General features: G+C 42.1%; 1 protein-coding gene across 1 annotated transcript in view; it reads right to left on the reverse strand.

The window, feature by feature from the left end:
- LOC139254319 (transcription factor Sp3-like) overlaps positions 1 to 13,517 on the reverse strand; it is a 62,740-nt gene that overhangs the window by 37,788 nt on the left and 11,435 nt on the right. Inside the window, exons 2-3 of the mRNA XM_070873661.1 lie at positions 11,988 to 12,034; positions 4,580 to 6,032 (exon numbers count right to left, since the gene is read on the reverse strand). Of these exons, the coding sequence (XP_070729762.1) occupies positions 4,580 to 6,032; positions 11,988 to 12,034 (1,500 nt within the window). The remainder of the gene's footprint in view (positions 1 to 4,579; positions 6,033 to 11,987; positions 12,035 to 13,517) is intronic.

Raw genomic sequence — 13,517 nt, forward strand, 5'->3', positions numbered from 1 at the left:
CTGCGCTCCTGTCATACTACCCTCTTGAGCATCCCCGATTATAACTGTTCAACCATTGGTGGCAGTGCCTTGGTTCCAAGCTCTGGAACTCCCTGCCTAAACCTCTCTGCCTCTCTTTCCTCCTTCAAAATGCCCCATAAAACCTACCCGTGACCAAACTTTTGGTCACCTGCGCTAATTTCTACTTATGCAGCTCGGTGTCAAATTTTTTAAAATTTCAATACACCTGTGAAGTACCTTGGGATGTTAAAGGTGCTATATAAATGCAAGTTGTTATATAAATAAAAGTCTTTCTTTCCACTAAGCATTAGAGCCATTGCAAAGTGAGGATCATAAAATAAATGGGCATCTCAAAGTAGAATTAGCATCTGGTTGTGATTGTCATTATTGAAATTTTTCCAGTGACTGGAATGAAACAACTTGTCATTTTGTCACGAGGCTTACAGTAAACTTTAATTCTTTACTAGAAGACAGCTTCGCTGATCATTAAGAATTGCTGCATGTGTGGTTAAAGTAGTTGTTAGTGGCATATGTATTTCTTTCACAATATATTCTTGTTTCCAACACAAGCCAAAAGTTCAGTATTAATTAATTCTGACTGCTGCACAGAAAGTAAGAGTTTAAAGGTTTGTGCATAGTTCCTGAGTCACTTTCAAAAGTAACAATTTCAACACCTAACTTTCCGATAGGAGAAAATGCTGGAAGTACTCAGCAGGTCAGGCAACATCTGTAGAGAGGGAGAGAGAGAGAGAGAGAGAGAGAGAGAGTCAACTTTTCAGGTTGATGAAGGTCATCAACCTAAAATGTTAACTCTGTTTCTCTCTCTACACAGATGCTATCTAACCCAGAGTATTTCCAGCATTTTCTCCTTCTATGGGAAAGTTGGGTTTTGAAATTGTTACTTTTGAAAGTGACTCAAAAATTACGCACAACACGTTTACCGAGTGTAATGTAGCCAGGTTTGCTGATGATACAAAGATGGGTGGGAAAGCAAATTGTGAGGACACCACAAAATCTCTGCAAAAGGATATAGACAGGCCAAGTGAGTGGCAAAAATTTAGCAGATGGAGTATAATGTGGGAAAATGTGAGGTTATCCACTTTTCTATTTTTTTTCTGCCAAAGCAAATTAGAATTTAAAAAGAGAAAAATTGCAGAGTGCTGCAGCACAGAGAGACATGGGGGTCCTTCTGCATGAAACACAAAGTTAGTATGCAGGTACAGCAAGTAATCAGGAAGGCAAATGGAATATTGGCCTTTATTGCAAGGGGGATAGAGTATAAAAACAGAGAAGTCCTGCTACAACTGTACAGGGTATTAGTGAGGCCACACCTAGAGTACTGCATACAGTTTTGGTCTCCGTATTTAAGGAAGGATATACTTGCATTGGAGGCTGTTCAGAGAAGGTTCACTAGGTTGATTCCGGAGATGAGGGGGTTGACTTATGAAGGTAGGTTGGGCCTATACTCATTGGAGTTCAGAAGAATGAGAGGTGATCTTATTGAAACATACAAGATAATGAGGGGGGTGCAGAGAGGATATTTCCACTCACAGGGGAAACTTAAACTAGGGGACGTCATCTCAGAATAAGGGGCTGCCCATTTATAACTGAGATGAGGAGGAATTTCTTCTCTCTGGGGCAGAGAATTCCATAGATTTACAACCCTGAGAGAGCTGTGGAGGCTGGGTCATTGAATATATTTAAGGCAGAAACAGACAGATTTTGGAATGATAAAAGAATAAAGGGTTATGGGGAGTGGGCAGGGCAGTGGAGCTGAGTCCATGATCAGATCAGCCATGATATTATTAAATGGCAGAACAGGCTCGAGGGGCCAAATGGCCTACTCCTGCTCCTATTTCTTATGTTCTTAATTCTGACTGCTGCACAGAAAGTAGTAATACTGAACTTTTGGCTCCTGATGAAAGGTCATTGACCTGAAATGATAACTCTGTTTCTCTCCACAGATGCTGCCTGACCTGCTGAGTATTTCCAGTTTTTATTTCAGATTTCCAGCATTCGCAGTAATTTTTTTCCCATAGAAGGAATCTGTAGTTGTGGGTGATTCCATTCACAAAGAATGTAGATAGCCTTACAGGTAAGCCAATCAATCTATCCAGCATCTTCTAGAATCTATAAGAGACCAAATAAGTAGCCAAAGGAAGGAAGGTGTTGTGCCTTAAAACAAAATTAGCTACAGAACGTTCGTACTTCAATGTACTTTAAATACACCCAGATTAAAAAGTGCGAGGGTTGCTCAATATAGTATTTCTGCAAATGCTGTCTGTGTTAACTTTTTTAAAGATTAGTCCAAGATGCACATCAATGGACCTGCCAGAATTAGTTTATCCAAAAGGTTTTCTATCTGAATCTGGGCTTATGAGCAAAAGAACATACCATCTAACATTCAAAATGACAAAGACTAACTAGAGCTCGTATCAGGCAGTCAAGGTAAATAAATCTCTGGATAATCCCCTCACGCTGGGGGCTGTCGGAAATGGTGGAGTATGATCTGTTTAAGATGGAGGCTGGTGGGGTGGAAGGCAAGGACAAAGCACTTTACAGCTTTCTGGCCTCAACATTGAGTTAAACAATATCAGATCATAACCTCTGCCCCCATTTTTTCAGGCAGCTGTTGCCTATGATTCGGATAGTCATATCGTCTAGACCTATCTTTTGTTTCTTTACTTGACCCATTATCATCTCCTTTTGCCTTGCATCATCAACTCGTCATTTAATCTCTTCTGTCTTCCACCCTATCACAGATTTCCTCACCTCCCCCCTTTCTCTGCCTCTGTACTTGCTTAAAACCGGTTACATCTCTAACTTTTTTCAGTTGATGAAAGGTCATCGACTTGAAACGTTAATAGTTTCTCTCTCCACAGATGCTGTCTGACCTGCTGAGTATTTCCAGCATTTTGTTTTTATTTCAGATTACCAGCATCCGCAGTATTTTGCTTTTGTATCTGCACTTTGGAACCGAACTTGCCTGCTAAATGTACGAACTCAGCTGGTGCTGGCCAGCTGTCCTCAAGCTGACCATCATTAATAAGCCAGACTGCCCCATCTCCTCGTTTTGAACACAAGGAACTATTGGATTATTGAATCTAAGAATGTTTTAGGACCTATTAAGACTGGCCAAGGCATTAGCCTTCAGCAATTGATACAGAATCTGAATCAACTGCCTTCTCATGACCATTTTATATCTGGGGCATCAATCATCGACAGGAGTGAGTAACTTTGATCACTTTCTCATCCATCCCCCCCGCCCCGCAAGGGGTAGTATTAAAAAGATTGATTTCCTATTGACACCCTGGACTGATTCTTCAGTGCGTGGAAGTAGCATCAACTGAGCAATATTCTGTAGCTCGGATTAGTTCAAATCATTTTATTCCCTATAAAACATTTCAAATCTGAACTTCAGTCCACTCTACATTGGTCACATCAGAATTGTATTTTTTTCCCACTATGAGGTCCAATATGAAGTTGTGCAGATATATTGGCTCTGAAATTCCGATGTCCAGAGTCCGTACGAAGTTCCTACGGACCCGGGAAAAGCATCGGAAAAGCCAGGTTTCAGCGCGCAATGCGTATGCGCTGAAAACCGGCTTTTCCGATCTGTCAAGTTTCTGGCTTGACAGATGTCGTGCATATCGGGAGTGAGGACACTTGCAGGGTAAGATTTCCGATATTTACAACTATCTTGCCCTGCAAATGTCCTTTAAAATCTTGTGCCTGAAAAAGCAGGCGTATAGCCTACTTTTACAGGTGCAAGTGTTTAAAAATACATAAAAACATTAAAATTAAAATAAACACATGAAAACATACTTTATTGTTTAAAAACCCTCCCCACGATAGTAAGTTTATTTTATGGCAGCTTTAAAAAAAGTCGGGAAAATATTATTTTTTATAAAGAACTTTAATTTAAATGATTCTTAAATATGTTGTATATTTTTCTATTTTTTATTGATTTTGTGTGTGTTGGGGGGGGGGGAAGTTTCTCATTCATAATAATGGGAACGACAATACTGTACCTTGATTGTCTGCCCAGGGGCATGTGACTACAGCTCCAGCCCCGCGCACAACACTCCGATGCGTAGGAGTGAAGGCTTCAGGCTCGGAAGTTCGAGCGGGCGCAGCAGCAACAGGTAAGTGCACAGTTTTTTTTCCCTTTTTTCTTTAGTTTTCCCACAGGAAGACCTCTATTGGAATTTCAGGCCCAATATATAATTTGAGAGACATACAATTAACTGGGTGAGACAGTGCACTAAATGAGTTCTTACACAGTAGCAAAACAGCAGTTAAGACAAAGAGTTACAAATCTTAAGCCATGTTGTCATGGGGAAGCCAGGCACATCCTCACTGAGGAACAAAAAACATCTCTGGTTGCTCTCACACCACCCAGTGCTTAATTTTAGAGCAGCAATGGCACAATCTTGTCAGTAGGTTGCACACCTGCAAATGGTACATGACATGGGAAAATCACAAAAGGTATATTGGAGAAAATAACAATCACATTCTTTATCTCAAATTAAAAAAAAAAATAGATTCCACAAAAAACAAATTAAATCAAAATACTTACTTGAATTGTGTGCACCTTGTTGCAAATGAATGCTTGAAGAAGTGAATGAATTCACAGTTGCTGTCTGTAATTGTGGACTACTAACAGTTAATGGAGCTGGTGCAATTGGCGTTAATGTCCCACTGGATGCTACTTGGCCCAACGTAACTGTATGCACCGGCGTAAGAGTTATCTGCTGTGTTGGTGCATTCTGAATTTGCACATTTTGCAAGTTCTGGATGTTCTGCACCTGAAAGGTTTGCCAGGTAATTTCTCCAGACGGAGTTAATGTTGGGGCTCGTAATATCAGGGAGCCTGCATTTTGTACTACTTGTAGTTGAAGATTCTGCAAGGCTTGCTGGGGAACAGCTTGTGCAGTAATGGTTTGTCCTGCAATAGTCTGTACTGCCTGCTGTGGAATACTCTGAACAATCTGTGGCTGGACAGTAAATTGCGGATGCGACTGAAATTGAATCTGATGGTCAGCTGTTTGCGAGGCCGCAGCTTGTAAGTCTTGTAACTGTGTTTGATCAATAGGTGCTTGATTCACATGCAGAACATTTGTTGCCTGTATCTGATCAGAGATTGTCGTAGAATTACTACCGGAGGAAGTTTGCTGTACAGTATCAATACGGTCATCAGAAACAACCATGTGACCCACTGAATTTGTTGGCATAAAAGAAGCTATACCAGAGCCACTAGAAGCCGAGTTCTGCACAGCTACAGTAATACTTTGTTCATCTGTCCTTGCTGAGGTATCTATACTATTTATAGCTTCTGAAGAAACAGGTATAATCATCTGGCTTGATGTAGTAGCGTTACTTTGAGTCATGGACTGTGAAGTAGGTGCTGTTCCGAGAGAATCAACATCAACATTTCCAATGGGCACAAAAGCAACATTTCCTGTTAATCCAACAGGAACATTAGTGAGAAGCTCAGCTTGCCCAGGATAGGACGTACCACCGTAAGCTACTCCTTGAATTTGCACAGGGACATGCGCATTGCTCTGCTGTATCTGAACAGAAACAGTTGGTGACACAAGATTTTGGGTAGTCAGAATGTTGCCTGAAGGAGTCTTACCAGCAATTATTGCTTGGTTGGTGCCGGGAATAATTTGAATATGGCCATTACCATCTTGCTGCAATGCTGCTTCTCCACCAGAATGGGCTAAGCTCAGTTGTAAGTGTTGCCCATCTCCAGTCTGAATTTGTGGAATAACTTGATATTGAACACTAGACACTACACCAGTTGCAGCTGTGGATGATCCTGGAGCGACTGCAAATACTTGCTGGTTCTGCAAGCTTTGTAAAACATACTGTCCACTTGTTGGTACAGAAGCAGTAACTGGTGATCCTGGAACTTGTCCACTAATTTGCACAAAATTACCAGCAGTATCTTTTGTTACAACAGTGGGTGAAGTTATTAACTGCCATCCATTTGATGCTGCTAGTTGTGCAGAAGCCAAGTCAAGTGGCTGGAAGAAAAAAATGATATGCATTATTTTAATATAGTCCAAACATTACAAGATGTCATTATAATTACTATGCAATCTTTTCAATCTGTGAAGAGAAAAAAAAATCAATTGAACAATATTAAAATGTGATCATTGATTTAAATGTTTGTTCCTCAAATACAAGAGCCATGTTGTTTACACTAAAATATTACAGTTCTTGTCACAGCTCTCTCTCCTGGGTTCACTTTGTTTCTATCCTCCCTTAATCTCTCCTGCCATATAAACCCCTTACCCATATTCATGGCCACCCTCTTAACCATGCCACCTCACATGGCCTCGCTACTCCCATCATGTCAAACACAGATAAGGCCCGCTCTGATCACTTCCTTGCAATGCTCTCCACCCACATACCTCTCTCAACCCATTTACTCCTGTGTCCAGCCTTGGAAAAAGACTAAGTCACTTACAGCGGCACTTCCAAATTCCTGACTTTCTAGCCTCAGGCCCACCATTCACAACATTTCTGCTCAATCACACCCTCAGCTCCAGCTTTGATGCCCTAGTCCCGATTAAAACCATTACTCTCTCTCACCCTGATCATTTCCCCTGGTATGGCCCTCATCTCCGCTCCCCAAGTCCAAGGGATGCAAACTTGAACGCTTATGGCAGTCAACTGGTTTAGCCATTCATCTCTAGATCTGGCTGGACCACATAAAGCACCATTAGGTCTTGCTCTCCTCTGCCACTGCTCACTATTCCAGGATCATCCTGGAATGCAGAGATAGCTTCTCCAGCTTCTCTTCACTACAAACTGCTTTCTTAAACCCCTCTCCTGTGTCTCCTCCACCTTCACCTCGAACAACAAATGCAAGGAGCTCATGGACTTCTTTGTCACCAAGATTGAGACCATCTGTTCAGCTGCATCTGCCGCTTCCATCCCTCCCCTTAGTCCATTGGGCCAAACTTCCTCCAAGGTTCCCCCTGCTCTAGCTCTGAACTTGCATCTTTTTCTGGTTTCTTTATCTCCCCTCATGACCTCTGAGCTCATCTTGCCCACGAGACCCACCTCCTGTTCCCTTGACCCAATTCCCACCAACCTGTTGACCACCCAACTTCTCTTCCTAGCCCCTTTTTAGCTGATAGTTATTGGTTCTGTTCACCTTTCCTTCAAATCTGCCATTATCACTCCTCTGCAAAATAAAAATCCCTTTGACCCCTCTGTCCTTACAAACTACCACCCCATCTCCAACCTCCCTTTCCTCTGCAAAGTCCTTGAACATGTTGTCGCCTCCCAAATCCATGTCCACCTTTCCTGGAAGTCCAAGTTTGAATCCCTCCAATCATGATTCCACCCCTGCCACAGTAATGAAACAGCTCTTTAAGTCACAAGTGATATCCTATGTGACGGTGACAATGGTAATCTATCACTTCTCATCCTGTCTGCAGTCTTCAGCATGGCTGACCACACCATCCTCCCCCAACACTTCTCCTGCATCGTCCAGCTAGATGGAACTGCACTCGCCTGGTTCCATTCTTATCTATTAAGTCGTAGCCAGAAAGAATCACCTGCAATGGCTTCTCTTCCTGCTCCCACACCGTTACCTCTGGTGTCCCCCAAGGATCCATCCTTGGCCCCCATTTCTCATCTACATATTGTCCCTCGGCGACATCATCGGAAAACACAAGTTTTGCTGATGCCACCCAGCTCCACCACATCACCATCTCTCCACTGATTCTAATTTGTCACACTGCTCATCTGAAATCTAGTACTGAATGAGCAGAAATTTTCTCCAACAAAATGTCGGGAAGACCAAAGCCATCATCTTCGACCATTTGCTATCTTCGTGTCATATTTGAGTTGGAGGTGAGCTTCCAACCACATATTCAATCCATCACCAAAACCGCCTACTTCCACCTCTAACATCAGCTGACTCTGTCCCAGGTCATCTGCTGCTAAAACCCTCAATCACGCTTTTGTAGCCTCTAGACTTGACTATTCCAACACTCATCTGGCCAGCCTTCCATCTTCCACCCTCCATAAACTTGAGCTCATCCCATATCCTAACTCACAGCAAGTCCCATTCACCCATCACCCCAGTGCTAGCTGACCTACATTGGCCCCCGATCCAGCAATGCCTCAATTAAAAAAAATCTCCTTCTGGTTTTCAAAATCTGTCCATGGCCTCATCCCTTCCTATCGACAACCTCCTCCAGCCCTACAACCCTCTGAGATCTCTGCACTCATCCAATTCTGGTCTTTTGCACATCCCCTATTTTAAATCACTATACACCACAGGCTTTAAGCATGCTATTAGTTCATTGTTTAGAATATGTCTAAAATGTAATTTATTTAATCTAAACATTTCTCTGCATTTAATGTCGTGCTTTCAGCTGCCTTGGCCCTAAGCTCTGGAATTCCCTGCCCAAACCTCTACCTCCTTTAAAACTCTCCCTAAAATCTACTTTGTCCAAGCTTTTGGTCATTTGTCCCAATATCTCCTAATGTGGATTGGCGTCAAAGTTTGTTTGATAACATTGCTGTGAAGCACCCACATCCCTTGAATGAATAAAAGAAAAATACCAGTTCTGTCTCTAATTTAGAAACAGATTGTTCAAAATTACAGGAAGTTATCTTTATCTATTCTACATTTTAAAGTGCTACCCATGCACACATTTCCTGCAATCAAATAATTAATACATTAACCATAAATATCACATTCTGAAAAAGCAGCCACTCGCCAAGTGTCTCACCATCATTTTTGGGGTCACAATTGACCAAGGCTCAATTTGACCAGTCATATTAACTGCATGACAAGAACAGGGCAAAGATTGGGTACCTTACTAAAAGTTGCTCACTTCCAATCTCTCAACATCGACCAGGCTCAAGTAAAGATGACATACTTACCGGGAAAGGTGCAACTTATCAATGTTCAAGAAGCGTGACACCATCCGATTTGCTTAATCAGTGCCACTGGCACACTAGAGGTGCAGTATATACGATTTACACAATGCACTGCAGCATCTCACCCTTGTAACATCTACCATCAAGTAGGCCATGAGCAACAATGTCAGGGGAACACCATCACCTGCAAGTCCCCATCCAAGTCACAAATCATCCAGACTTGGAAATATTTTGCCATTCCTTTATTGTTGCTGGGTCAATATCCCAGAATTTCCTACCCAATACCATTGTGGGAGCATGACATAACACTGCATTTGAACATGTGCAATTGGCAAAGTTTCCCAGCATGCAACCTAAGTTGAAGGGAAGGAGGGCGTGTCCAGATAGCCATTAAGAATTTGAGTTTCATTGCTTTTTCTAAAAATATTTAAATAAACTAGAGATTGAATTTACAAAGCTTATTCAGCCAAAATAAATTTATATCAATATATTAACAATTTCTTATATTGTTTTTATTTATGAACAGACAAACAATATGTTAAGAGAAACAGCTATAATTGTGGTTTCTTTGTCAATGGTTAGAAAACAGCAATTCCTTAGAAGAATGTTTTTTTTAAAGTCGATCATTTTAGGTTTGGCATATAGTCAGTCAAAATAATCTGTCTTCTCAACCATTGAGGTTTGAAGAATGTTATCGATTTTAAAAATTGCATAAACCAACTGAGCATTTTATGATGGGATGTGTGTTTGTTTGTTTATGAACACTGATGGTTAAAGATTGTATAAATAAAACTTTATATTAAAAATCTGACTTTTGCACTGACCTAGCAATTATTTTTGATTATAAATATGGGTCTGGGAATTCATAATGAAAACTATGTAAATTTGTCATACATTCAATAAGGTGCCACACAAGAGATTGTTACATTTTATTAGGGCTCATGCGATTGGGGGGTAATATATTAGCATGCATTGAGATTTGGTTAACGGACAGAAAACAAGAGGAGGAATGAACAGGTCATTTTCGTGTTGTGGAGTATAATGTGTGGAAATGTGAAATTATCCACTTGGTAGGAATAGAAAAGCAGAATATTTTTAAAAACAAAGCGACTCCTGCCAACGACCGGAAACTGTGCGGAAGCATACCGTGCATTAATCTGGAACCAGAAGCTTTTTTTTTTGTTTCCAGAGCATTATTGGTTGGTATTTTTCCTCATAGCCTGCTCCCTCCCTTCATTTAAAATGTTTTTTTTAAAAAAAGGTATACCCGCTCCTGTTAACGATCTGGTAGTATGCATGCGCAGTCTGCTTCCGGTTCGTTGGCAGCAGTCGTGTCCTTGTTAAAAAGGGAGATTAGTAAATGTTAGTATTCAGAGGGATTTGGGTACACGAATCACAGAAAGTCAACATGAAGGTACAGCAAGCAATTAAGAAAGCAAATGGTATGTTAGCCTTTGCTGCAAGTGGTTTGTTGCAATTATATAGGGCTGGAGTACTGTGTACAGTTTTGGTCTTCTTACCCAAGGAAGGATAAAGGTGGTGCAACAAAGATTCACATAATTGATTTCTGGAATATGAACGTTGTCCTATGAGGAGATATTGAGTAGAATGGGCCTATATTCTCAGAGTTTAGAAGGGTGATAGGTGATCTCATTGAAACATATAAAATTCTTAGATGGCTTGACAGGGTAGATGCAGAGAGGCTGTTTCCCTTGCTGGAAAATCTAGAACTAGGGGTCATGGTCTCACAATAAAGGGTCGGCCATTTAGGACTGAATTGAGGAAAAATGTCTTCACTCAGAGGGTTGTGAATCTTAAAAATTCTCTACTCCAGAGCACTACAGATACAGTCGTTGAGTACATTGAAGACTGAGATCGATAGGTTTTTTTTGGACACGAAGAGAATCAAGGGATATGGGGCTCGGGCAGGAAAGTAGAATTGAGGTAGAAGTTCAGACATGATCTTATTGAATGGCAGAGCAGGCTCGAGGGGCCCTATGGCGTACTCCTGCTCCTATTTTTTTACATTCTTGTGCTGTAATCACACCTTGCTGTCAGTAGAGGCACTGCAGCACAATCACTGGCAAAGGATGTAATTACAGTATGACAGATTTACATCAGAAATGTGGCTATTTGAACATATAACGAAAATATAAAAATAAGGACGGAATGTATTTTTAAAAAAATAAGTACTGAATTACAGCCGATTACCTTGCTCCAATTATCTCATGCCCTCAAACCTGCTTTACCCAAAGCTTTCACTCCCCATGTACAATGCCACAAGATATCATCCAGTAGTATACTAAATTTCCTACTTCTGCACTCCTGGTGATTTTGTATCCGTAAATTTTAAGCAAACATTTATGCATAAAATGCTTAAAGCAATACAAAGACGTGAATGGGAAAAGTAGTGGTGGGAGCACATGAAGGCACAAAAGGGGTTGCTGTTTGGATGGGAGGAGGCAGACATACGAGAACAAGGGGATTGGAGTCCAATGGTTCTAAAATGGACCAACTGCAGTTTGGGTCCCAATCTTTTGGCAGCACATCCCTCACAAGGCTGTGATAGCCTGCTCCCCCAATATTGCCAGGCTGCCTCTCTCAAATACTCAAAACCAACTCCGTCCCTCACTCCAATCCTTAATCACAAGACCTCCTCGCAAAGATCACAAGCCCCTAATACAGCCAGAATCACCCCAATACTCTTGACCCTACGACCTCGTTCCCCAATGGCATCACATCCTAGAATTCCTCTACCAATGTTCCTGGAATCCTTGTACCAGTGCTCCTAAACCCATGGAGACCTTATCAAAATAAAGCTAGATCTTCCAACACGATTAGTTTCCCTTATAACATTACTTGGCATAACACCCCTATTCTTATAAACCCTCCAACTCATCATCAGCAATGGCACGGGAGAAATGTTAATAGCATACTCCTCTCCTGTGCCAATCTAATTTCCGGTCACAATTAATACATCACATTTCAGAATTTGCGTTTTCGTATCCCGACTCAGTAGATTTCTCTAACATTGCTTACTAATATCTATTAAGTCTTGCACTAATCAGACTTACTGTATCACAATTGTCACATTTGGGTGCCATGCAAGTGTTACTTTTAACTGTACGGAAAAGACACATTATTATTTCAGTCTTCCCAATGCTAAGTGGCACTGCTGCTCAAGTTCAGTCTGAGGTCAGTTTGCCCAAGTGATGCTGTATAGGCCTATAATTTTTTTATATTTGAACACTCTCCCCCAACATATTCCAACAGGTAATTAGTTATTTTATGCTTCAGGACTTTCCTGGTGTTCTGCTTGCAAACTCATCTAGGCCTTCTCTGCATTCCAGCTTGGAATTTAATTTTAAAATCAAGAATACGTTGGGTCTTTCCTGCTGCCTGTTTCCAACCAATTCTGGGCCTGCTGTCTTCTACTCTGGCCTCATAAGAGATCCTCTCCTAGGCCTGTGTGATATCACCCCTGCTGCTTTCTAGGTCTGTGTCGGATGCTTTCCATCCTTGGGTATGCTGCCTCCTGCCACCAGACCTGGTGCCACTCTATTCTAGGCCCATCATCTCTCAGTCTCAAATACCATTCTATCCATCGGTCTTATGCTCCAAGCACTTCAGCTACCATTTTCTGCCCAGAAGCTATTCTTCAAATACTTTTGAAAAACAAGGAGCCAAACTTCAAAAGCATTAGATTTGTTTAAGAGGCTGTGTAAGACTGTTCAGACTATTTTGTCTACCATACATTGGGCCCAATCCTAGCCATGACTTGCATCAATTTTTTGGGAGTAAGTTGTTTTTTCGGGCCCAAGTTAAAAAGTGCCATTTTCCCCTAAATAGTTGCTCCAAAGTCAGTCAGTTAGTTAGGTACGATTTTTTTAGGTCAGTTTTTTTCTCAAACGGGGGCGTTCCCAGACACTTACACCAGTTTTGGCCATTTATGCCACTTTGGCCGGCAAAAACTTACTCCAAATCGACTTAGGTCAGCGTATGTGGCCAACTCTTAAAAACCTGGTGGACAGAAGAAAAAGCAGCATTCGGCAGACATTAGGGCAGGGGCAGGGACAGGAAGGGAAGGAAACTCGAAAGGACCTCAACACCAAGCACCAAACATTGCAAGGAAAAGCTGAAACAATTAAAATACTAATAAAAATAAAACTGAAATAATTCCTCCCAGAGAAAGGTGAGCTGCTGGCTGCGATGTCACCCGGGGGGGGGGGGGGGGGGGGGAGGGGTAAGCCAGAGAGACACTTTCTCTCCCCTCTCTCTCCTCCTCACCCCCCCCAAAACTCTCCTCCTTCTCCCCCCCCCCAAAACTCTCCTCCTTCTCTCTCCTCCTTCTCCCCCCCCAAAACTCTCCTCCCCTCCCACCATCTCTCCTCCTCCCCTCCTTCTCCCCCCCCAAAACTCTCCTCCTCCCCTCCCCTCCTTCTCCCCCCCCAAAACTCTCCTCCTCCCCCCCCAAAACTCTCCTCCTCCCCTCCCCTCCTTCTCCCCCCCCAAAACTCTCCTCCTCCCCCCCAAAACTCTCCTCCTCCCCTCCCCTCCTTCTCCCCCCCCAAAACTCTCCTCCTCCCCTCCCCTCCTTCTCCCCC

This window comes from Pristiophorus japonicus, chromosome 3, assembly GCF_044704955.1.
Source record: "Pristiophorus japonicus isolate sPriJap1 chromosome 3, sPriJap1.hap1, whole genome shotgun sequence".
NCBI classification, from domain to species: domain Eukaryota; kingdom Metazoa; phylum Chordata; class Chondrichthyes; family Pristiophoridae; genus Pristiophorus; species Pristiophorus japonicus.